Here is a 27,611-nt window from a genome sequence, read left to right as displayed (position 1 = left end):
GATGTATCAGAAATTTTTACATAAGAAATCATCAGAGAAGGAATAAAGGTAAACAAAAACATTTTGCTAGTTTCAAAAACCCTTCTTTAGTCTACAATTTGAATATAATCTCTTAGAATGATCTCTTTTGGAAATAAATATGAAAAGCACACACAATTCATGAAATTCTAGCATGTAACAAATTATTTTATACGTTTTTAAAAAGTTCCTTTATTTTTGGCTGTGCAGGGTCTTTGCAGCAGGTTTTTCTCTAGTTGTGGTGCACAGGCTTCTAATTCAGTGGCTTCTCTTGTTGCAGAGCATGGGTTCTAGGGTGTGTGGGCTTCTGCAGTTGCAGTTCCCAGGTTCTAGAGCACAGGCTCATAGTTGTGGCCCATGGGCTGAGTTTCTCCTTGGCATGTGGGATCTTCTGGACTAGGGACTGAACCCATGTCTCCTGCATTGGCAGGTGGATCTTTACCACTGAGCCACCAGGGAAGCCCTATTTTGTACATTTTGTGTTTTGTTTTTTTATTTTCCTAGCCCAGAATAGCCTCAGCTCTTCCTTCTCAACCTGAGAAGATTCTTCAAGACTGAGTTTAAATGGAGGAAGCAGAGAGTAGTGGTTAAAAGCATGCATTTGAATTCAACCTCTGCATGGTGTCCTTAGGCAAGCCTCACTACCTCTGAATTTTCTTTAAAAAATAACCTTCTATGGTTTTTTATAATTCTGAGGAATAAATGAGAAAATATATGAAGTGGTTAACATAGTAGAAGTACTCAATACATGAAAGCCACTAGAGTGAATAAATATACTCCTGTAAGTTTTTCCTAATGTTCCCAGGAAGAATGCTACTCCTTTGTGCTTCTAAAAATTAAGTTTATACTTCTACTTGAGCATTTTTCACGGAGTATCTCATTTGCCCACTTAAATGTGAGTTGTTGGGAGCTGAGATTGTGTCCTATGTAACGCCTGTGCACTATAGCTAGTCAAATCTGTGTGCTGCAATGAAGACCCAGCACAGCCAAATGAATTAAAAATAAACAGTGTTCTCAAACTTTAACATGTAAGTTTTTAGAGACTATGTTTTAAATGCAGCTTCCTAAGCCCTCAACCCCAGTGACTGATTTACTAGGAACCCCTATTTTGGGAAAGCACTTACACCCACAAAAGTTACTTTGATGCACCATATTTTTATAAACATTGTTATACTTTGTTTTTATACTTTCTCTGAAATACAAATAGCAAGGAAGTAGACAATTCTAGTGAATACATTTCATGTTGTTTCTTATGCTGTGTGCCTGTGTGCCAAGTTGCTTCAGTCCTGTCTGATTCTTTGTGACCCTGTGGACTGTAGCCCGCCAGGCTCCTCTGTCCATAGGGTTCTCCAGGCAAGAATAGTGGATTGGATTGCCATGCCCTCCTCCAGGAGATCTTCCCAACTTAGGGATTGAACCTGAGTCTCTTATGTCTCCTGCATTGGCAGGTGGGTTCTTTACCACTGGTGCCACCTGGGAAGCCCCCCTTATGCTGTAGACATTATAAAAGACAAAACAATAAGCCAATAAGTCAATTATCTTTCTTTTCACATGTTGTTAACTCTGTTATAGTTAGGTTTGTTACCTACACTTGGAACTTAAAAGACTTTCAGCTCTTCAGTAAGTTCAGGTGTCACTTGCAAGTAGTTATTAATAGACTAGAATATACTCATTCTCTTCCTGGTACTAATGATGTAATTGGGTAACTTATTTTGCTTGAGATGGAGACACTGTTCTTCAGACTTTACATTAGCTAGTATTCGGGTTAATGTGCCCTGCCCTCCAGTATGTGTGTGTGTATATATATATATATATAGATAGTGTATATATATGTATAACTAATATTTGTGTATTCCTAATTTTCCACAAGGGAGTTCGGGTGGCTCAGTGGTAAAGAATCTGCCTGCCAACGCAGGAGACGCAGGTTTGATCCCTGGATCAGGAAGATCTCCTGGAAGAAGAAATGGGAACCCACTCTAGTATCCTTGCCTGGGAAATTCCATGAACAGAGGAGCTTGTGGGCTACAGTCCATGGGCTCACAAAGAGTCAGACATGACCTAGCAACTGAGCATGCATACACAGTTTTCCACACAGAATGAAACAGAGGCTGGTATCCTACGGTAAGCAGGGAGTGTTACTGGCCTTGTATGAAAAGTTATTTCAAGTTAAAATAACTTTAGTTGTAAAACTGCACAGAGAGACCAGGGAGCCAATAATTGATCTTTATTACACAGAAATGCGAAGGCCATATGCATTAAATGGTGTTTTGCAGTGAACATTATGCAGAATCAAACTGAAGACATCCTCCTCTTAATGAGATACAATATAAAAATAAACACTGACCAAGAGTTGCCAGAAAGAACTCAATTTCCACTCTCCCAATCAAGCTGAAACTCTCCACAGGAAAACCTGGTTTAAATTCATGCCAAACTGTTCGAATGGAAAGAAAAACTAAGTCAGGTAGAGACATCCATGGACTGGTTTTTATAGTTTTAGGGAGCCAGACTGAAGCTCTTCTCAGCTTCACATTTTTTAGGAATTTGTTTCATTTAAACTTTTTATCTTTAGTCACCTAAGTGATAACCTAAAGTGAAAAAAAGTTAAGTGAGTTGGGGAATTTTGTGGGGCTAGACAATTTTAGAGGAGGGAAAGTTACAATCATTCTTTTAATTACTTCTGATCAGGAAAATGTGATATCAGGTCTGGATCATCTGTATTAGCCCTTTAATAGACTCTTTGTCTGTAGTGGTCAAGAGGCAAGATCCATTCAAGTATCAGCATTAACAAATACTTGACATTAGCACAGTTTGGTGCCTGTCCTCTTTATATTCCCAAATGCTGGACTTTATATAGGATGCTTTTTTTTTTTTTTAATTTTACTTTACAATTCTGTATTGGTTTTGCCATACATTGACATGAATCCATCACGATGCTTTTAACATCAAATTGCCTTCTGAATATGATTTTTCTCAATAAGCTTCTCTTTGCATTTATTTACTACTGACTTAAAAAACGTTTTAGAGAAAGAGTTAGACAAAGGATTGTGTTGAGACAAGACTAATGACTAAGAGGGCATCTGTGGATTAAATAGATAAAACTATTTCCAGGACCTCTAAACGTACACAGAATAGGTGGCACTAGTGGTAAAGAACCTACCTGCAAATGCAGGAGACTGAGACTCGGGTTCCATTCCTGGGTCGGGAAGATCCCCTGGAGGAGGGCATGGCAACCCACTCCAGTATTCTTACCTGGAGAATCCCATGGACAGAGGAACCTGGCAGGCTACAGCCCATAGGGTCACAAAGAATTGGACAGGATTGAAGTGACTGAGCACGCACACCCATCAATTTATGTAGGAAGCCAAAACAGGGAACATGATCTAGAGTTTAGATATATTGTCTGGACTCAGGATGGTGCTATTCAGCAATTGAAATTTACAGCTCCCTAAATTCAATCAGAGTAGAGACATTTAAAGTAGCCTGGAGGAATCCAGATAGTTATGTGCTAAAGAGTGGAAATTCTGATGCCACTTTCCTTCTTTGCAAATTGTATTGGTGACTGCATAAAAGAGGTGGTTAAGAGATGCATTTTTTAAAAAATTTAGATTTCTGTTCTAATGAATGATGGAGTAGGACAATGCTGAGAGAGAGTAGAGAATATATTTACGGTTCTAGGACTGTGAGAACCAGGTAATCACATTGGGATAGTCTCATTAATTTAGAAAAGGAAAGATGAGAAAATCAGTAGTGGAACATACATTTATATCTCAGAGACCACCTGCTCCAAAAATCAGTTTTATTTCCATTGCCCCTTATTCAAAGAGATGGTTACTTCAATAAGCTACATTACTTAGCAGAGCCTGAGAGATAGGCTGAAAACATATATTTAAGACAGAAAACAAACTTTAAAAAATGAGATAAATGGTTTGCTCTACATCTCATTCACATTCTATGTCTAGAGAAATCCAAATCTCACTGAAATATTCTTGATAATCCAAAAGCACACTGGATGGAAGTGAGCCAAGAAATGAGAGAGAGTGTTTACCGGGTGAGTGCTGGTTCACCCAATTTATTCACCTCTGGAGTGGAAGTATAGGGAGATATAAAGCCTGCTTATAAGAGACAAGGTCTATGGAGAAGCCCTGAAGTTGCTTTCCCCGAATAACAAATTTGATTCAAGAGGAGAAAAAAAAATGATGGAAAACATCTCATCACACAAAACTCGGTGATGGTGTCTCTGATCGTCACTGGCCAGCAATGGAAAAGCAGAAAGCCAACAGCTGGCTTACGATTTATTGAAGGCTGCCAGTACAGCCCAGATCATCTCTGTGGCACTGTGCTTTGTCCCCTCTACCTCAGGGTCCAGTTCTACGAGGTCCTTGGCTCGATTCATGGCCATATCGTACTTGTCATCTGTCAGAGAGGAGAAGACATTCTCTAGCACGTCGGAGGAGTGGGCTAGCACCAGCAGTGCTAGCGTTCGCTTGTCCATACGCTGAGGGTCATTTACCCACCGCTCTAGAACACTATCTTGAAGTTTTTTCACTAGTCGTTGCTTCTCTGTTGTATTGGTCACTGGGTGAGTAGTCATGTCAAATAGGAGGAAATTCTGCTTCTCAGTGGTTAGAATACCCTTCTCTACTAGGTTCTTTGCAATTCTCTCTCTTACATTTCTCAGCTGGTACTGTAATTTGAAAGGGTTCCAGGTCTCACCTATGGGAAAAATAAATAGAATGCTTGAACAAGACTATAAACCAACTAGACTTCAGAAGACATCTATAGAATATTCTACCCTATAACAGTAGAATGCACATACTTCTCAAGTGCATATGAAACATTTTCCACGATACACCATATGTTAGGCCATAAAACAAGCCTTAATAAATTTAAAAGAATTGAAAACATACAAAGTATGCTATTCAGTCACAATGGAATTATAAATTGATAACAGAAGGACATTTGGGAAATTAAAAAGATGTGGAAATTTAAAGACACACTCTGAAATAACCAATGAGTCAAATAAGAAATCATAAGAAAAAATTAAAAACTACTTTTGAGTTGAGTGAATATACCAAAACTTATGGGATGCAGCTTAAAGCAGTATAAAGAGGGAAATTTATGATCCAAATGCCATATTAAAAAAGTGAAAGTCACTCAGTCCTGTCCAACTCTTTGCAACCCCATGTACTGTAGCCTGCCAGGCTTTGTCCATGGAATTCTCCAGGCAAGAATACTGGAATGGGAAGCCATTCCCTTCTCCAGGGGTTCTTCCCAACCCAGGTCTTCTGCATTGCAGGTGGATACTTTACCATCTGAACCACCAGGGAAGTCCTGTATTAGAAAAGATGTCAAATCAATAACCTAACCGTCTAACTTTAAAAAACTAGAAAAAGAAGAAAATACTAAACCCAAAGCAAGCAGGATAAAGGAAACAATAGAGTAGAGAGGAAATAGAGAAAATTAATAAAACTCTGGTTCAGTGAAAAGATGAAAAAAACTGACAAACCCAGAGTGATCAAGGAAAAGAGGACTCAAAATTACTAAAATTGGGAATGAAAGAGGAGACATTACTACTAAACTTACAAAAATTAAAACAGTATGACAACAATTTAGACAACCTAGAAGAATGGACAAATTCCTCGAAATACAATTACCTAAACTGACTCAACAAGAAAGAGGGAATTTCAATAGAACTATAACAAATAATGCCCTGGTGGCTCAGACAGTTAAGAATCTGCCTTCAATGCAGGAGACTGGGTTCTATCTCTGGGTTGGGAAGATCCCCTGGGGAGAAGGGAATGGCACCCCCACCCCAAATGTCCCAGTATTCTTGCCTAGAGAATTCCATGGACAGAGGAGCTTGGTGGGCTATAGTCCAAGGGGTCGCAAAGAGTCAAACACAACTGAGCAACTAATACACACACACAATAACAAGTAAAAGGCTTCCTAGGTGCTGCTAGTGGTAAAGAACCAACATGCCAATGCAGATACGAGTGAAGTTGCTCAGTCGTGTCCGACTCTTTGCAACCCCATGGACTGTAGCCTACCAGGCTCCTCCACCCGTAGGATTCTCCAGGCAAGAGTACTGGAGTGGTTTGCTGTTTCCTTCTCCAGGAGATCTTCTCAACCCAGGGATTGAACCTGGGTCTCCCGCGTTGCAGGCAGACGCTTTACCATCTGAGCCACCAGGGAAGACTCTAATGCAGATATAAGATGCGAATTTGATCCCTGGGTTGGGAAGATCCCCTGGAGGAGGGCGTGGTAACCCACTCTAGCATTCTCTCCTGGAGAATCCTATGGACAGAGGAGCCTGGTGGGCTACAGTCCACTGGATCACAAAGAATCGGACATGACTGGAACAACTTAGCACACATAACAAGTAAATAGATTGAATAGTAACTTTTAAAACTTCCCACAAAGAAAAGTGTGGTTAAGACAGCTTTTCTGGTAATTCTACCAAACATTAATGGAGAATTAATGCCAATCCTTCACAAACACTTAAAAAAAGAAGAGGCAGAGGAGGGAACACTTCCTTAGTCTAAACAGTAAGTATTCCTCTGATACTAAAATGAGACAAAACTTCACAAGAAAAATATAGACCAGTATCTCTTATCTATATAGGTAAAAAATACTGAACAAAATATGCACAAACAAATCTAGCAATATAATAAAGACATAGGGAACTCTGATAGTCCAGTGTGCACTTTCATTGCCAAGGGCATAGGTTCAATCCCTGGTCAGGGAACTAATATCCTACAAGCAGTATGGCTCAGCTGAAGGAAAAAAAACAAACAACCCCATCCCTAAACTACGTAATACGATAAAGGGGGACTTAAAACAGAAATGTAAGTTTGATTTAAAATACAAAAATCAATAAAATGAAAAGCAAAAACCAAATGATCATCTCCATAGACAAAAGAAAAGCATTTGATAAAATCCAACACTCTGACGTCATAAACACACTCCATAAGCTAGGAACAGACAGAAACTTTCTGAACTTGATAGAGGAATTTATGGAAACCTCACAGCTAGCATATTACTTAATAGGGAGAGACTGAATGTTGTCATCTTAGATCAAGGATAAGACAAGGAAGTCCATTCTCATCATTGCTATTCAGCACCATACTGAAAGTTCTAGGCAGGGTGATTAGGTAAGAAAAATAAATAACAGGCATCTAGATTAGAAAAGTTAAACTATTTTTATTTTCAACTGAAATAAATTCAATTTTATTACAATTTTAATTACAGCAAAATTATAAGTAACAAAAGAAAAAAATTAGGTGAAATGGATCAAAATTAAAAACCTGTACTTTAAAGGATACCATTAAGAAACTGAAAACACAACCCACAGAACTGGAGAAAAATTTTGCAAATCATGTATCTGAAAAGACTTGTATTTAGAACATATTTTAAAAGTACAACTCAATAGTAGAAAGCAAACCCAATTTAAAAATGGGCAAAGGATCTGAACAGACAATTCTCCAAAGAAAATATACAAATGGCCAATAAACACATATAAAGATGCTCAACATCATTAGTCATTGCTGCTGCTAAGTCGCTTCAGTCGTGTCCGACTCTGTGCGACCCCATAGACGGCAGCCCACCAGGCTCCCCCATCCCTGGGATTCTCTAGGCAAGAATACTGACATGGGTTGCCATTTCCTTCTCCAATGCATGAACGTAAAATCGAAGTCGCTCAGTCGTGTCCGACTCTTCGCGACCCCATGGACTGTAGCACCCTAGGCTTCCCTATCCATCACCAACTCCCAGAGCTTACTCAAACTCATGTCCATCAAGTTGGTGACGCTATCCAACCATCTCATCCTCTGTTGTCCCCTTCCCACCTTCAATCTTTCCCAGCATCAGGGTCTTTTCAAATGAACCAGTTCTTCACATCAGGTAGCCAAAGTATTGGAGTTTCAGCTTCAACATCAGTCCTTCCAATGAATATTCAGGACGGAGTTCCTTTACGATGGACTGGTTGGATCTCTTGGCAGTCCAAGGGACTCTCAAGAGTCTTCTCCAACAAAGCATCAATCTTTGGCACTCAGCTTTCTTTATAGTCCAACTTTCACATCCATACATGACCACTGGAAAAACCATAACTGACGAGACAGACCTTTGTTGGCAAAGTAATGTCTCTGCTTTTTAATATGCTGTCTAGGGTGGTCATAGCTTTTCTTCCAAGGAGCAAGTATCTTTTAATTTCATGGCTGCAATCACCATCTGTAGTGATTTTGGAGACTCCAAAAATAAAGTCTATCACTGTTTCCACTGTTTCCCCATCTATTTCCCATGAAGTGATGGGACCGGATGCCATGATCAAATTTGCTGGTATACTGAGTGCAGCACTTTCACAGCATCATCTTTTAGGATTTGAAATAGCTCAACTGGAATTCCATCACCTCCACTAGCTTTGTTCCTAGTGATGCTTTCTAAGGCCCACTTGACTTCACTTTCCAAGATGTCTGGCTCTAGATGAGTGATCACACCATCATGATTATCCGGGTTGTGAAGATCTTTTTTGTATAGTTCTTCTGTATATTCTTGCCACCTCTTCTGTTAGGTCCATACCATTTCTGTCCTTTATTATGCTCATCTTTGCATGAAATGTTCCCTTGGTATCTCTAATTTTCTTGAAGGGATCACTAGTCTTTCCCATTCTACTGTCTTCCTCTATTTTTTTGCATTGATCACTGAGGAAGGCTTTCTTATCTCTCCTTGCTATTCTTTGGAACTCTGCATTCAAATAGGTATATCTTTCCTTTTCTCCTTTGCCTTCACATCTTTTCAGCTATTTGTAAGGTGTCCTTGGACAATTACTGTGCCTTTTTGCATTTCTTTTTCGTGGGGATGGTCTTGATCACTGCCTCCTATACAATGTCACAAACCGTCCATAGTTCTTCAGGCACTCTATCAGATCTAATTCCTTGAATCTATTTGTCACTTCCACTGTATAATCGTTAACAGATTTGATTTACGCCATACCTGAATGGTCTAGTGGTTTTTCCTACTTTCTTCAATTTAAAGCTGAATTTAGCAATGAGGAGTTCATGATCTGAGCCACAGTCAGCTCCCGGTCTTATTTTTGCTGGCTGTATAGAGTTTATCCATCTTTGGCTGCAAAGAATATAATCAATTTATATTTTGGTATTGACCATCTGGTGATGTTCATTTGTAGAGTCTTCTCTTGTTTTGTTGGAAGAAGGTGTTTGCTATGACCAGTGTGTTCTCTTGGCAAAACTCTGTTAGCCTCTCACCTGCTTTGTTTTGTACTCCAAGGCCAAATTTGCCTGTTACTCCAGGTATCTCTTGACTTTTCCTACTTTTGCATTTCAGTTCCCTATAATGAAAAGGCCATCATTTTGGGGTGTTAGTTCTACAGGGTCTTGTAGGTTTTCATAGAACCATTCAGCTTCATCATTACTGGCTGGGGCATAGAGCTGGATTACTGTGATACTGAATGGTTTGCCCTGGAAACGAACAGAGACCATTCTGTCATTTTTGAGATTGCATCCAAGTACTGCATTTCAGACTCTTTTGTTGACTATGATGGCTACTCCATTTCTTCTAAGGGATTCTTGCCCACAGCAGTAGATATAATGGTCATCTGAGTTAAATTCACCCATTCCAGTCCATTTTAGTTCGCTGATTCTTAAAATGTCGATGTTCACTCTTGCCATCTCCTGTTTGACCACTTCCAATTTGCCTTGATTCATGGACCTAACATTCCAGGTTCCTACACAATATTGCTCTTTACAGCATAGGACTTTACTTCCATCACCAATCACATCCACAGCTAGATGTTGTTTTTGCTTTGACTCTGTCTCTTCATTCTTTCTGGAGTTATTTCTCCACTGATCTCCAGTAGCAACTGGGCACCTACCGACCTGGGGAGTTCATCTTTCAGTGTCCTATCTTTTTGCCTTATCATACTGTTCATGGGGTTCTCAAGGCAAGAATACTGAAGTGGTTTGCCATTCCCTTCTCCAGTGGACTATGTTTAGTCAGAACTCTCCACCATGACCCGTCCATCTTGGATGGCCCTACATGGCATGGCTCATAGTTCCATTGAGTTAGACAAGGCTGGGGTCCATGTGATTATAGCTGATAAGGTTCTTTAGAATGTTAATCATTAAAAGCAAGAGAGTTCTAGAAAAACATCTATTTCTGTTTTATTAAAAAAAAAAAAAAGAATGTTAATCATTGAGAGATTACATCTGGGATAATGGCAGCAAGCATTAGAAATTCATCTTTCCACCTAGACAATAATTATACTAGTAGCATCTATCTGAAACAATTATTTTTGGAACTCTTGAGCTTCCACAAATACTTAGTTCCAGGGGAAGCTAGGCTGGCAAATGTGGTCAATATCAATTTCAGTCAATTTCAGCCTTCAGTGCAGCAGTGACTACTTAGCCCCTAGTCCCATGAAAGGTAGCTGTGGGAACAGAAATCTGTAGTTCTGGTGTAGCCTACTGGAATCAGGATGAGCAATAAGGACCCTGTCTTTGAAATCTCAGGACCAGTATTCTGGTTATGGATTGTAGCTTTTGATGGCTGACATACAGCTAAAGGCTGCCACTGTTCCAATCCCCACCAGCTAAAGCAGCTTCAGGGGATTTAAAAGAGAAGCTTTTTTTTTACATTCAGAAACAACTGCATGTACACAGTATTTAAGAAAGCACCTGTGGTTGCTTAAGAAAACATGTAATCTCTGAAGTACAACCTTGGAAAAGACCTGAGATCTGAAGCTTTCACCTCAGTTGGATCTACAACACAGAGAAACCATAATATAATCAACAAAATAACAACAAACAACTCAGCAAAACCTGGGGAATGGGGAAAGTCTGATTTCCAGAGTTACTGTATTCTAAGATTTCAATATCCAGCTTTCAACAACGAAAAAATTGTAAGGCACACAGTGAAAGAAAAAGGTATGTTCCACTAAAAGGAACAAAAGAAAAAGACAAAATTTGTACTTGAGGAAGCCAGATGTCAAGTTTACTAGATAAATACTTGAAAACAGCTGTTTTAAAGATGTTTCTTTATGATGCTTTCTTTAGCAAATAGCTAAAGGAAGACATGGATAAAGACAGGAAAATGATGAACAAAATTAGAATACCAGTAAAGAGATAGAAATTACAAAAAGGAACCAAAAAGAAAATCTGGAGCTTAAATACAACAGCTAAAATGAAGAATATACTATATGGGTTCAAAAACAGATTTAAGCAGGCAGAAGAATTAACAAATTTGAAGATAATACAATTGAAGTAATAAAGTTTAGGGAAAAACAACAAAAATGGTGAATGAAGCCTAAGGAACCTCTGAGACACCATCAAATGGACAAATATTTTCATTGTAGGAATCCCAGAGGAGGAGAGAGAGAAAGGGCAGAAAAATATTTGAAAAAATAATAGCTGAAAATGGTCTAAATTTCTTTTGTGAATCTACAAATCTAAGATACTTAATGAGCTCAATGTTGACTAAAATATCCAAGATACACTGTAATCTAATTATTGAAAGCCAAAGATAAACAATCTTTTAAAACCAATTTTAAATTGAAGTATAGTTAATTTACGATGTTATGTTAGTTTTAGATGTGTGATATTGAGTTACACACACATGTATTTGGGCCTCCCTGGTGGCTCAGATGGTAAAGAATACACCTGCAGTGCAGGAGACGTGGGTTCGATCCTGGGTTGGGAAGATCCCCTGGAGAAGGAATGGCTACCCACTCCAGTACTCTTGCCTGGAGAATGCCAAGGACAGAGCAGCCTGGCAGGCTAGTCCATGGGGTTGCAGAGTCAGACAAGACTGAGTGATTTTCATACACACACACACATATATATATTTTAGATTCTTTTCCATTCTAGGTTATTATAATTGGCTGACTGTATAGTTCCCTGTGCTATGTAGTAGGTCCCTATTGTCTACCTATTTTATATATGCTCTGCTTAGTCACTCAGTTACGTCCAACTCTTTGTGACCCCAGGGACTGTAGCCTGCCAGGCTCCTCCTCTCCACGGGCATTCTCCAGGCAAGAATACTGGAGTGGGATGCCATGCCCTCCTCCAGGGGATCTTCCCAACCCAGGGATCAAACCCAGGTCTCCCATACTGTAGGCAGATTCTTTACTGTCTGAGCTATCAGGGAAACCCATGAATATTGGAGTGGGTAGCCTATACCTCTCCTCCAGATCTCCTGACCCAGGAATGGAACTGGGGTCTCCTGCATTGCAGGTGGATTCTTTATCAGTGGAGCTAAGCGTTAGTCCCAAACTCCTAATTTATCTGCCCTCCCCACCACTTCTGCTATCCACTTTGGTAACCATAAGTTTGTTTTTTATTTCTATGAGTCTATTTCTGTTTTATAAATAGTTCACTTGTATCATTTTTAAAGATTGCACATATAAGTGGTATCATATGGTATTTGTCTTTGTTTGTTTGTTAGCTCATATCTTTATTAACCAATATACAATTACTTGTCTTCTGGTTTGTTGAAACAATAGGTCAGACAACATTTGCCACAATAACGTCTGTCAAAGTGACTGGCCATAAAATACTCCAGGCACCACATTCCTCTGAGGGACACTCCTGGCGGAGGTGACTGATTTTGCCATTCTCATCCACTTTATAGTATTTCAGAACAGCCAATTTAACCTTCTTTCTCTTATGCTTATTCTTGGGAGTGGTGTAAGACTTCTTCCTTTTCTTAGCACCACCACAAAGTCTCAACACTAAATGAAGAGTGGACTCCTTTTGAATGTTGTAGTCAGACAAAGTATGTCCATCTTCCACTTGCTTGCCAGCAAAGATCAGTCTTTGCTGGTCAGGAGGAATTCCTTCCTTATCCTGGATCTTGGCCATTACATCTTCTATTGTATCCGAGGGCTCGACCTTGAGAGTGATGGTCTTCCTTGTCAGAGTCTTCCTGAAAATCTGTATCTTGGCAGTGGTTCCACCACAGATGGAGGGTCCCAAAGCGGTATTTGTCTTTTTCTGTCTGAGTTACTTCACTTAATATGATAATCTCTAGGTCCATCCATATTGATGCAAATGGCCTTATTTCATTCTTTTTCATGACTGAGAAATATTCATATTATATATCCATATCTATATATCTTCTTTATCCATTCAGCTGTTGACAGACATTTAGGTTGCTTCCAGTCTTGACTACTGTAAATAGTGCTGCTATGAACACTGGGTTGAATGTATCTTTTTGAATTAGAATTTTCTCAGATATATATGCCTAGGAGTGTGATTGACAGATTGTACTTAACTCTACTTTTAGTTTTTTAAGGAAATTCCATACTGTTCTCCATATTGGCTGCACCAATTTACATTCCTACCAAGTGTAGGAAGATTTTTTTTGTTCCACACCCTCTCCAGCATTAATTTAGTTTACAAAGATAAAGAATCTTAAAAGCAGGAAGAGAGAAGTGAGTTGTCATACACAAAGTACCTTCAATAAGATTATCACCAGACTTCTCATCAGAAACTTTGGAAGCTAGAAGACAGTGGGTTGACATACTCAAAGGGCTCAAAGAAAAAAATCTGTCACCTAAGAATGCTATATCCAGAAAAAGTGTCCTTGAAAAATGAAATTAAGACTTTCCCAGGTAAATAAGGAGAAGGCAATGGCACCCCACTCCAGTGCTCTTGCCTGGAAAATCCCATGGACGGAGGAGCCCGGTGGGCTACAGTCCGTGGGGTTGCTAGGAGTCGGACACGACTGAGCAACTTCACTTTCACTTTTCGTTTTCATGTACTGGAGAAGGAAATGGCAACCTACCCCAGTGTTCTTGCCTGGAGAATCCCAGGGACGGGGGAGCCTGGTGGGCTGCCATCTATGGGGTCGCACTGGGTCGGACACAACTAAAGTGACTTAGTAGCAGGTAAATAAAAATTGAGGAAGGTTGTCACCACTAGACTTGCCTTGCAAGAAATGCTAAAAAGTACTGCAGGTTGAAATAAAGGAAAGCTAGAAGTAACTTGAAGCAGTAATGAAGAAATAAAGACACTCAATAAAAGTTAAATACATGGACAACTATAAAAGTTAATTTTGGTTTATAACTCTTTTTTATTTTCTATATACTTTAAAAGACAGATGCATTAAAGAACACTTATTAACCTATGTTATTGGTCATACAATTTATAAAGGTATAATCTGTGACATCAAAACGGAGAGTGGTATGGAGCTGTATAGGAACAGACTTTTTGTGTTATTGAAGTTAAGTTGGTATAAATTCAAATTAGGTTGTCATAACTTTAAGATATAAAATGTAATTTTCCCATGGTGCAACAAAGAAAATGTCTATAGAATATACACTAAAGAACATGAGAAGGGAATCAAAATGTTTCACTATAAAAAAATCAACCAAACATAAAAGGAGATAGTAATGCAGGAAATGAAGGACAAAAATCTATAGGCCATATAGCAAAATAGTAGTGTCTCCTTATCAGTAATTACTTTATTTATTATTTATTTATTTTATTCTTGACTGCACTGGGTCTTTGTTGCTGCGCACAACCTTTCTCTAGCTGCAGCGAACAGGGGCTTATGCTGTAGTTGTGGTGGGAGGACTTCTGTTGCAGAGCACTGGCTCCAGGGTATGCAGGCTTCAGCAGTTGTGGCACATGGGCTTAGCTGCCCCATGGCATGTGGGATCTTCCCAGGCCAGGGATCGAACCAGTGTCCCCTGCATTGCAAGGCAGATTTTTTAACCACTAGACCACCAGGGAAGCCCCAGTAATTACTTAAAATGTAAACATACTAAACTATTTAATCATAAGAAAAAATTGGCAGGATGGCTTAAAAAACATGATCCAACTATATGCTGTTTATGAGAGACTCACTTTAGATCAAAGGACATAGACAGGTTGAAAGTGAATGGATGGAAAGAGATATTCCATTCAAATAGTAACCAAAAAAGAGAAGGGATGTCTATACTAATTTTGGACAAAATACACTTTAAATGTCTCTGTGTCACAAAAGAGACACAGAGACATTATATATTAATAAAAGGTTCAGTACAACAAGAAGATAAAACAATTATAAATATTTACACTCCTAATAACAGACTCAAAATACATGAAGCAAAATGGACAGAACAGACAGAAGTAAACAGTTTTGTATCACCCTACTTGCAGAATACAAGTTCTTCTTAGATTTATATGGCACATTCTCCAAGAGACACCATATGTTAGGCCATAAAAGAAATCTCAATATATTTCAAAAGACAGATATCATACTACAAAGTATCTTCTCTGACCATAGTGGGAAGAAATTAGACATCAACAAAAGAAGGAAAATGAAAATTTGCCTATATGTGTAAATTAAACAAGCTGCAAGGAGATCCAACCAGTCCATCCTAAAAGAGACCAGTCCTGGGTGTTGTTCACTGCAAGGACTGATGCTGAGGCTGAAGCTCCAATACTTTGGCCACCTCATGCGAAGAGTTGACTCACTGGAAAAGACCCTGATACTGAGAGGGATTGGGGGCAGGAGGAGGAGGAGATGACAGAGGATGAGATTGCTGGATGGCATCACCGACTCGATGCACATGAGTTTGGGTGAACTCTGGGAGTTGGTGATGGACAGGGAGGCCTGGCGTGCTGTGGTTAATGGGGTCACAAAGAGTTGGACGTGACTGAGCGACTGAACTAAACTGAACTGAAACACCAATGTGTCAAAGAAGAAATCACAAAGGAAATTAGAAAATACTTAGAAATGGATGAAAACACAACATATGAAAGTATATGGGATGCAGTGAAAGCAGAGGGAAATTTGCTGTAAATGCGTAAATTTAAAAAGTCTAAAATCAATCTCCTAACTTTATACTTTAATGGACTAGAAAAAGGAGAGCAAAATAAACCCTAAGTTAATAGAAGGAAGGAAACAGATTAGAGAAGAGATATACAAAAAGAGAGATCAGAAAAACAACCAACAAAATTAAAGAAACTAAAAGTTGTTTCTTTGAAACAATCAGAATTCACAAACATTGAGCTAGACTGCCAAAGGAAAAAAGATAGAAACAACTAAAAATCAGAAATGAGAGTGAAGGCATTACAATGGATCTTGCAGGGATTAAAAGAAGGATTATAAAATAATACTATGATGCTCACCATCACTCATTATCAGAGAAAGGCAAATCAAAACCACAATGAGGTACCATTTCACGCCAGTCAGAATGGCTGCGATCCAAAAGTCTACAAGCAATAAATGCTGGAGAGGGTGTGGAGAAAAGGGAAGCCTCTTACACTGTTGGTGGGAATGCAAACTAGTACAGCCACTATGGAGAACAGTGTGGAGACTCCTTAAAAAACTGGAAACAGAACTGCCTTATGACCCAGCAATCCCACTGCTGGGCATACACACTGAGGAAACCAGAATTGAAAGAGACACATGTACCCCAATGTTCATCACAGCACTGTTTATAATAGCCAGGACATGGAAGCAACCTACATGTCCGTCAGCAGATGAATGGATAAGAAAGCTGTGGAGTATTACAATGGAGTATTACTCAACTAGTAAAAAGAACACATTTGAATCAGTTCTAATGAGGTGGATGAAACAGGAGCCTATTATACAGAGTGAAGTAAGCCAGAAAGAAAAACACCAATACAGTATACTCACGCATATATATGGAATTTAGAAAGATGGTAATGATAACCCTGTATGCGAGACAGCAAAAGAGACACAGATGTATAGAACAGTCTTTTGGACTCTGTGGGAGAGGGAGAGGGTGGGATGATTTGGGAGAATGGCACTGAAACACGTATAATATCATATATGAAATGAATCGCTAGTCCAGGTTCGATGCATGATACTGGATGCTTGGGGCTGGTGCACTGAGACGACCCAGAGGGATGGTACAGGGAGGGAAGTGGGAGGGGGGTTCAGGATGAGGAACACGTGTATACCTGTGGGGGATTCATGTTGATGTATGGCAAAACCAATACAATATTGTAAAGTAATTAACCTCCAATTAAAATAAATAAATTTATATTTAAAAAATACTATGAATAATATTAAACCAACAAATTAGACAACCTAGAAAAATGGACAAACTCCTTGAAAAGTTCAAATTATTTAAACTGACAAAGAAACAGAAAATTTCAACAGATTTATAGCAAATAAAAAGATGAAATCAGTAATCAAAAATCAAAACATCCCAACAAAGAAAAGTCTGGGGCCTGGTGACTTCATCAGTGAATTCTACCTTACATTTATAGAAGAATTAACACCAATCCTTCACAAAGTCTTCCAAAAATCTAAAGAAGGAACACATTAACTCATTCTGCGAGGCAAGATTATCCTCATACTAAAGCCAAATAAAGACATCACAAGAAAAGAAAGTTACAGACCAATAAGTCTTATGAATGTAGATTCAAAATCCTTAGTAAAATATTAGCAAACTTAATCCAACAGCATGATAAAAGGATTATTCACTGTGATCAAGTAAAATTTATCCCAGGAATGTAACAGAAACTCAAACAGACTAAGGATCTAAATAGATGTTTTTCAAAAGAAGACATAAAAATGGCCAAAAGACACATGAAAATACGCTCAATGTCAGTAATCATCAAGGAACTGCAAATCAAAACTGTAATGAGATATCACTTCACACTTGTTAGGATGGTTATTATTAAAAAGATAAAAAAAAAACAAGTGTTCAGGGAAGTCTGCTCAATGTTATGTGGCAGGCTGGATGGAAGGGGAGATTGGGGGAGAACAGACACATGTATGTTTGGCTGAGTCCGGCTGGCCACCTGAAACTATCACAACATTATTAATTGGCTGTACTGCAATATATAATAAAAAGTATTTTAAAAAAATAGGGACTTCCGAGGTGGTCCAGTAGCTAAGACTCCACCCTCCCAATGCAGAGGACCCAAGTTTGATCCCTGGTTGGGGAATTAGATGCCTCATGCTGCAGTTAAGATCCTGCATGCTGCAACTAAGACCCAGTGCAGCCAAATTAGTAAATAAATAAAAATAAATATCTGAATATTTTAAAAATTAAAAAAAAATGTTGGCAAGGACATAGAGAAAAGGGAACCCTCATGCACTGTTGGTGAGAATGTAAATTGGTGCAGTCACTACAGAAAACAGTATAGAAGTTTATCAAAAAATTAAAATGATAACTACCATATAATTTAGTAATTCTACTTCTGAGAATTTTTCCAAAGGAAATGAAAACACTAACTTGAAATGCTGCAGTGAACTACCCATGTTCACTGCAGCATTATTTACAATAGCTAAGACATGGAAACAATTTAAATACCAATTATGGATGAACAGGTAAAGAAAATGTGGTATACACACACACAAACATACACATACACACACACACATATACATACATTGGAATACTAATCAGCCATAAAAAGAGGAAATCTTGCCATTCATAACAACATGGAGGGGTCTTGAGGGCATTATGCTAAGTGAAATAAGTCAGACAGGGAAAGACAAATACTGTATGATCTCACTTGTATCTGGAATCTAAAACAAAACCAAAAAATTCCAAAATTTTAGATACACAGAACAGATTGGTAGTTGCTAAGGGTGGAAAGGGGAAGAAAGCCACAATGTGTGAAGATGAAAAGATATAAAATTTCAGTTATAAAATAAATCCTGAGGATGTAATATATAGCATGGTAACTATAGTTACTAACATTGTATTATGTATTTGAAAGTTGCTAAGAAAACAGACTTTCAAATGGGCTTCCCAGATGGCACTAGTGGTAAAGAACCTGCCGGCCAATGCAGGAGACATAAGCAACGCGGGTTTGATCCTTGGGTTGGGAGGATCCCCTGGAGCAGGGCATGGCAATCCACTCCAGTATTCTTGCCTGGAAAATCCCATTGACAGAGGAGCCTGGTGGGCTACATACAGTCCATAGGGTCGCACAGAGTTGGACACAACTGAAGCGACAAAGCACTAAAGAAAACAGATCTTAAAAGTTCTCATCACAAGAAAAAAAAGCTATGTGTGATGATGGATGCTAACTAGACTTATTGTGGTAATTATTTCACAATACACATAAATAGTAAATCAACATGATATACATCTGAAACTAATATAACATTTATGCAATTATATTTCAATAAAAATCAAACAATGTATCAATAATACATCATTTAATATAATTTTAAAAAACCCCACATGACCATGTCACTTGATTCAGAAATGCAACTTAGAAACCAACAAAATTCTGTACTGCAATTATCTTTAATTAAAAAAAAAAGAAAAGTAACAACAAAAACAAACACCCTTTCATTATAAAACCTTCTAGGAAACTAGGAATAAAAAAAAATTCCTCAATATGATAAAGAGTATTCAGGAAAGCCTTACGGTTTATCTCTGTCTGCAGATGACATGATCCTATACATAGAAAATCTCCTCAAATACTCAAAAAGCAACTAGAACTAATAGACTCGACTAAGTTGCTGGGTACAAGATGAAAAAACAAAAATCAGTTGTTTCTGTATATCAGAAATGAATAATCTGAAAATGAAATTAAGAAAGCAATCCCATTTATAACAGTGTGTAAGAAAATTAAATATTTAGGAATAAGTCTAACCAGTGAGGTGAAAGATTTGTACACTGAAAACTATAAAACTGATGAAAGAAAATTAAAGAAGACCTAAATAATGGAAAGACAGCCTAAGTCTCTTTTAATGGACAGGAAGATTTAACACTGTTAAAATGGCAATAACCACCCAAAAAGATCTACAGGTTCAACCCAATCCCTATAAAATTCTAACAGCCTTTTCCACAGAAGTGGAAAAGTTGATCCTCAAATTCATAAAGAATTGCACAAGACCCAGAACTGCCAAAACAACTTTGAAAAAGAAGGATAAAATTAGTGGATTCATACTTTTTCAACTTCAGAACTTATTACAAAGCTACAGTAAGTAAAACAGTATGGACAAACATACAGGTTAATACAACAGAATAGAGAGTCCAGAAATAAACCTTTGCAGATATGGTCAGCTGATTTTCAACAAGACTTCCAAGGCCATTCAAGGGGGAAAGAATAGTATTTTTAACAAATGGTTCTGGGAAACCGCATATCCACATGCAAGTTGAACCTTTATATCATATTCGAAAATTAAGTAAAAATGGATCAAAGAACCAATTTAAGAACTAAAACTGTAAAACTCCTAGAAGAAAGCATTGGGAAAATCGTTATGACATTAGATTTGGCAAAGATTTCAGTGATATGACACCAAAAGTCAGGCAACAAATAAACTGGACTTCATCAAAATTAAGAACTTTTGTGCATCAAGAGTTACTCTTAATAAAGTGAATAGATAACTGATAGAATGAGAGAAAATATTTACAAATCATATATTTGATAAGGGATTACTGTTAAGACTATAGAAAGAGCTTGAAAACTCAACAAAAACAGAAGCCAATTCAAATATGGGCAAAAGACCTTTCTCCAAAGAAGATACATAAATCATCCATGAAAAGATGCTCAACATCATTAATCATTAGGGAAATGAAAATCAAAACCACAATGAGATACCACTTCATATCTACTAGAATGGCTATAATTATAAACAAAACAAAACAAGCGCTAATGAGGACGTAGAGAAACTGGAACCTTACCATGCTGGTAAGAATGTCAAAGACTGCAACTTCTGTAGAAAACAGTTTGGTGGTTTCTCAAACTATTGAACATGACCCAATAATTCTACTCCAAGATATATATCCAAAAGAATGGAAAGCAATGACTTTATCAGATATATGCACAACAAGGTTCGCAGCAGCATTACCCACAATAGCCAACAGATGGAAATACCCAAGTGTTCATTAACAGATGAAATTAACAAAATGTGGTATATCACATACAACAGAATATTACACAACCATAAAAATGAATGAGATTTTGATGTAAGCTGTAAGATGAATGGACCTTGAAAAAATGCTTAGCTTTCAAGTAAATCAGGCATAGAAGGACAAATACTGTATGATTCCACAATGGCACCCCACTCCAGTACTCTTGCCTGGAAAATCCCATGGATGGAGGAGACTGGTGGGCTACTGTCTATGGGGTCGCACAGAGTCGGACACGACTGAGCGACTTCACTTTCACTTTTCACTCTCATGCATTGGAGAAAGAAATGGCAACCCACTCCAGTATTCTTGCCTGGAGAGTCCCAGGGATGGGGGAGCCTGGTGGGCTGCTGTCTATGGGGTCTCACAGAGTCGGTCACGACTGAAGTGACTTAGCAGCAGCAGCAGATCAGGTAAATTCATACAGACAGAAGGTAAATAAGAAGTTGCCAGGGAATGAAGAGAGGGAGGAAGAGGGATATTTGGATGATGAGAAAGCTTTGAGTGTAGAGAGAAGTAATAGTTATATAACACTGTGTTTTTAATGTCACTGAATTGTACACTTACGATTAAGATAATAAATATGTGTATTTTACCACAATAAAGTTAATTATATACCCCCGAAATGAAAACGTGTCCACACAAAAACTTGTCTATGAATGTTCATGTTAGTCAAAAAGAGGAAATAATTCAAATGTCCATCAACTGATAAATAAATAATTAAAGTAATATAACCATCCAATGAAATATTATTTGGAAATAAAGAGTCAAATTAAAACTGGGGAAATTTGTGACTTCACTGGCTGTCCAATGGTTAAGACTCTGTGCTTCCACTGCAAGCAGCAAGGTTTGATCCCTGCTTGGGGAACTAAGATTCCACATGCCACGTGGTGCAGCCAAAAAGAACAAAAAAAAAAACACAAAAAACCTAGGCAAATTCTAACAAGATTGGTGAATCATATCAATTTCAGTACTCTGATTATCATACACTAAAAATTTGAGAAATTTTACCAGTGGGGGATTCTAGACAAAGCATATAAAGGTATCTCTCCATATTAATTCTTACAACTGCATGTCAATATATTGGGTTGGCCAAAAAGTTCCTTCGAGTGTTTCTGTAAGATGTTATGGAAGAAACAGAATGAACTTTTTAACCAACTCAATACAAATGTCTCAATAAAAACGTCAGTTTAAAAAAACTGCTCCAGAAGGTGGTACTGGCTATGACCTCAAAGTGCCCTGTGGAAGATTCTCCTATAATTTTATGCCATAGGCTTAGTTATTCATATTAAAGTTTTTGAACTTGCCTTTGAGGAAAAAAGGAATGGAGTGCTGATACATGCCACAACATGGATGAACCTTGAAAATATTATCCTTGGAAGTCAGTCACAAAAAACCAAAAGTTGTATGGTTTCGTTTATATGAAATATCCAGAATAGGCAAATCTACAGAGATAGAACGTAGATTAGTGGTTGTCGGAGCTGGGCAGGAGGGCTGGGAAACATGGGGAAAACTGCTAGTGAGCATAGGGTTTATTTTGGGGATGATGAAAATGTTCTAAACTTAGGTTGTGATGATGGTTGCACAACTGTGTGAATATACTAAAATCCATTTAATTGTATACTTTTAATGGGTCAACTGTATGATGACCCTGTATGTGAATTATACAACAACTGTATGTGAATTATACATAAACACAGATGTTAAAAAAATTTCTTGTGAGCTTATGAGGTGTACAGAGGTAAGGTGAAGCTTTGGAAAACTTTATGTATTGATTAATCATGCCTTTTTTGGTCCCTCAATAGTACAGTTTATAAGTAAAATATACATATTTTACTCAGCACCCTAAATTTCTATACTTCTTCTCCCAACCTTAAGAGTAGGGTAAAGATTATAAAATGTGGGATATTTTTAAAATCATTCTGCATCTTCTTACCGGTGAGTAGCTCTATCCATGTTTGGACAGTTTCTGTGGGTTCAGTTGCTTTGATGTGTTTGAGAGTTTCATCCAGTAAAACATCACCCGTTGGGCTGTCTGACTTTAGCAGTACCTTTCAGAAAAGAAGAAACAAGAGACTCTGGTTCACCTACTTCATTCAAATTAAAATCACTGAATATGCTATACATATGAAGTGAAGCGAAGTGAAGTGACTCAGTCATGTCCGACTCTTTGCAACCCCATGGACTGTAGCCATGGGATTTTCCAGGCAAGAAGACTGGAGTGGGTTGCCATTTCCTTCTCCAGGGGATCTTCCCGACCCAGGGACCGAACCTGGGTCTCCGGGATTGTAGGCAGACGCTTTACCATCTGAGCTACGGGTTAAATGTCACAGGAAAAGCAAAGCAGCATAACATATTGTGTCTGTTTCCTCAAGAAATTTAAAATCTAGTATGGACAGATAAAAATAACATTTGAACTGGGCCCCAGTGGCAAACGATATAAATGGTAATGGAGAAAAAAGATTCAATAATAACTCTTTGAGCCTGGAAAACCAACTTGTGAAACAATTAGTAAAGATAGGAAACTCAGGTAAAGTTGATGAAGCTTGGTTTTAACTGATACGGGATAGCCAAGTTGAATGTCTGGACAATAGTTAACTATGTTCCTGGAGGTGGAAAAAGAAGACAGGTCTAGTAATTTGAAAATTAATAACGTAAGGGTGATAGATGAAGCTGTAAAGGTAAATGATCTCTCTAAAAGGATACAAAGTGATATAAATTGAGATTTAGATATTAAGGAATGGAGAAGTAAATGAAATAGGGTACCACTAGAGAAGCAAGAGGATATAATATAACAAAGGTCAAGAAGAGAGGAAATTTCAAATAGGAGGTAGTCAAAAGTATCAAACACCACATACAGGTTAAAAGAGAAAAATAAATTGAAGACTGAAAATTAGCTGGTGACACCTAAGAAGGTAGTTTCACTAGAGTGCTAAGTATGACAGTGAAGTTGTGAGTGGAAAAAACAAGTAATAAGAAAATGGAGAGAGTCGTATAACTCATGCTAGAGAGGACTTGCAAAATAATTGGAAGGAGGGAAACGGAATGGTTATCTGAGATTGACCAGAGTTAAGACTGCATCTGACCCACATGTTTACCTCCTCGTTATATAATACTGTTTCATAATATTACACCTATAGATAAATACAGAAAAATAATCAACACTATCTTAGATCTGACTTTTCTGCATAAAAAGGGAAGACAAAACCATGAACTTCTTACAACTTTTTAGACCAAGGATACTTAGATTTCTATCTCTGTTACAGGATAATTAAACCTGTTAGACAATAAATTGTGGAAAATTCTGAAAGAGATGGGAATACCAGACCACCTGACCTGCCTCTTGAGAAATCTGTATGCAGGTCAGGAAGCGGCAGTTAGAACTGGACATGGAACAACAGACTGGTTCCAAATAGGAAAAGGAGTACGTCAAGGCTGTATACTGTCACCCTGCTTATTTAACTTCTATGCAGAGTATATCATGAGAAATGCTGGACTGGAAGAAACACAAGCTGGAATCAAGATTGCTGGGAGAAATAGCAATAACCTCAGATATGCAGATGACACCACCCTTATGGCAGAAAGTGAAGAGGAACTAAAGAGCCTCTTGAAAGTGAAAGAGGAGAGTGAAAAAGTTGGCTTAAAGCTCAACATTCAGAAAATGAAGATAATGGCATCCGATCCCATCACTTCATGGGAAATAGATGGGGAAAGAGTGGAAACAGTGTCAGACTTTGTTTTTCTGGGCTCCAAAATCACTGCAGATGGTGACTGCAGCCATGAAATTAAAAGACGCTTACTCCTTGGAAGAAAAGTTATGACCAACCTAGATAGCATATTCAAAAGCAGAGACATTACTTTGCCGACTAAGGTCCATCTAGTCAAGGCTATGGTTTTTCCTGTGGTCAGGTATGGGTGTGACAGTTGGACCGTGAAGAAGGCTGAGTGCCAAAGAATTGATGCTTTTGAACTGTGGTGTTGGAGAAGACTCTTGAGAGTCCCTTGGACTGCAAGGAGATCCAACCAGTCCATTCTGGAGGAGATCAGCCCTGGGATTTCTTTGGAAGAAATGATGCTAAAGCTGAAGCTCCAGTACTTTGGCCACCTCATGCGAAGAGTTGACTCATTGGAAAAGACTCTGATGCTGGGAGGGACTGGGGGCAGGAGAAGGGGACGACCGAGGATGAGATGGCTGGATGGCATCACGGACTCGATGGACCTGAGTCTGAGTGAACTCTGGGAGTTGGTGATGGACAGGGAGGCCTGGCGTGCTGCGATTCATGGGGTCGCAAAGAGTTGGACGTGACTGAGCGACTGAACTGAACTGAACTGAACTGACAATGGGACAACTGAATAAGTGATATTTTTATTGTCTCACGTCTCAAATCTTCCTATTCTTCCAAAATGGACTGTTGGTATCTGCCCTTTCATAAGAGGATATTCATGGAGGATGCTCTACCTTTCTGTCTAGTAGTCGCTTCTTACGCATGGTTGGGGGTTCTAGATAGATTCGACCTCGCATGGCCAGCTCTATCAGGATGCCGCCTCGCAGGCCAGATGATATGCAGTCATTCCAGAAAGATGTGTAACCCTAGGAAAGGGGAAAAGAGAAAAGAAAGAACGTTCTGAAAGGGGTATGGACTTGCAGCAAGCACCCAAAGAATGTTCCATTTTGTTCTGTGATTCATTTCGCATCACATTACATGAACTCAAGGCAAAATACAGAATAAATGAAAAAAAAATCTCTTTAACTTCCTTAATCCACCCCTCCCCACAAAGTATGACTTTCTAACTTCAAGTTCTTTGTGAATTCCTATGGTTGGGCTGTTAATAACTGGCATGCCAAATTTCAATTTTTGAAAAAAATTTTGGTTTCTTTGCTTCCATGACATTCTAAATTTCACAGTGGGATACAAATAAGTAGAAAGATGTATACTGTTTGAGCTTTTTTACCTCCAAGGTATGTATTAGTTGCAGGCTATTTTGATGGATGGTGTAGTAGAAACCCACCTCTGCCATTGACTAGTTAAGTGCCTTGGTATGTTACTTAACCTTTCTTAAGTGCAATGTCCTCATCTGTAAAACAAGGACACTAATGTCTATACACGTTTATTTTGAAGAATAAGTAAGATATATATTATCAATATAAGACACCATTAAAAAAAAAAAAGAAACCATTTAGCATAATACCTGGCATATTGTACGCACTTACATGTTAGTTTCCCTTCCTGAGGAACTACAGGGAATACAAAGATATACAATTAATAGCCACTATCTTAAGGATCTGAAAATGTAGCTGGGAAGACCTGAAAACTTGAGAGAAGCTTTCTGTGACAATATAAAATTTAAATAAAGGCTCAACTGAAAAATGGAGTAGAAGAAACAGGTATAAATTACTATAGAAGGCCTGGTTTAGATGATACTTTTTCAAATTATAAATTACTTTTGGGCTAGAGCAGTCAGGAACTCTTATGGGACTTGAGCTGGGATTTGAAGAATAGGTTGGATTTAGCAGGGAGTGAGGGTTTTCCAGATGAAGGAAGTCATTCAAATTCTACCTATTCTTCAAATGGGCATTTTAAGCAAAAGCATCAAGGAAGGAGACCTCAAATATGTTTAGAGATTTAACTCAAGGATTTAAAGAGAACTCATGAGATCAAGTTGGTCGGGCTAGGCTGTAGAAAGCCTTGAAGCTTTGAACTTTTTACTGAAAGGCAATATTGAATTCTGAAGGTTCTAAGCAAGGAGTTGTGATTAACACAAGGAAGACCTATCAGTTTTGAACTGTGTAACACGTTTTAGCTGTCTTTGGGTGTAGCTTTCCCTCTCACTGGAGAGAGGCTGGGTGTGATGTTGGCAGATTCTAGCATGGCTTTCAAGCATGAACAAGACTAAGTCACTATTCATAACAGTAATGTCTAATATATATTGAACACCTAACTATGTTGTAGATTTGTGCTAAGCTTCTTTGCATGCATTATATGATTACATCTTCACAACAATCCTGTAAGGGAGGTTCTACTATTATCCACATGTTAAAGATAAGGAAACTAAGGCTTATGGAGGTTATGTAACATGACAGGTGTGGATTCAATCCTTGGTAGGAAACTAAGATCCTGCATGCCAAATGGTGTGGCCAAAAAACATCCAGTTTTCCTCTTTATTGATTTAGAAGTTATACATTCACTTTTCTTTGGGAAGTTATCATTGAAAATTTAACATGCATGATAATTTAAAATTAATATACTATTATTAAAACAAATCAATACATTAATCTCTCCTAATTGGCCAATATTTTATCTTTTACTTCACAAATTAGACATCATTATTTTATACAGGTAGCACTTGTTTAGATTTACTCAGATGCTTACCAAATTCTTTGCTCACCATTTCTTCTTGCATCTCAGATCTCCTTTCTGGTACCATTTTCCTTCTTCCTAAAGTAGAATTTCCTTAAGTAAAAGTCTGTTGAAGGCAAATTCTATTTTGTTGATCTGAAATGTCTTCATTTTACCATTGTTTTAAAAATATTGTTTTTCTGGATATAAAATTCTGATTGATAGTTTTCTCTTTATCATATTGAAGATATTATGCCCTCCTCTTCTAGCTTCCGTTGTTGCAGTGAGAAATCGATCATTCTTATTGATTGTGGTAGGTGGCTTGTCTTTTTTCTTTGGTCCTTTCAGATTTTCTCTTTTGGTGTTTTTCCATTTGACTACAACATAAGTGTGTGTGAATTTAT

General features: G+C 38.1%; 1 protein-coding gene across 2 annotated transcripts in view; it reads right to left on the bottom strand.

Moving 5' to 3' along the window:
• Positions 1-3,659: 3,659 nt before the first annotated feature.
• Positions 3,660-27,611, bottom strand: part of GOLPH3L (golgi phosphoprotein 3 like) — a 44,712-nt gene continuing 20,760 nt past the window's right edge. The window contains exons 3-5 of one of the 2 annotated variants that reach the window (XM_040230797.1): positions 25,329-25,460; positions 22,806-22,920; positions 3,660-4,731 (exon numbers count right to left, since the gene is read on the bottom strand). In XM_040230797.1, coding sequence (XP_040086731.1) covers positions 4,304-4,731; positions 22,806-22,920; positions 25,329-25,460 — 675 coding nt within the window. In that variant the 3' untranslated portion in view covers positions 3,660-4,303. The remainder of the gene's footprint in view (positions 4,732-22,805; positions 22,921-25,328; positions 25,461-27,611) is intronic. The other variant, XM_040230798.1, reaches the window with a different exon arrangement.

Source organism: Oryx dammah, unplaced genomic scaffold, assembly GCF_014754425.2.
Source record: "Oryx dammah isolate SB20612 unplaced genomic scaffold, SCBI_Odam_1.1 HiC_scaffold_28, whole genome shotgun sequence".
Lineage (NCBI taxonomy): Eukaryota > Metazoa > Chordata > Mammalia > Artiodactyla > Bovidae > Oryx > Oryx dammah.
The sequence above is the reverse complement of the archived record's forward strand: the minus strand, read 5'-3'. Positions and strand labels throughout refer to the sequence as shown.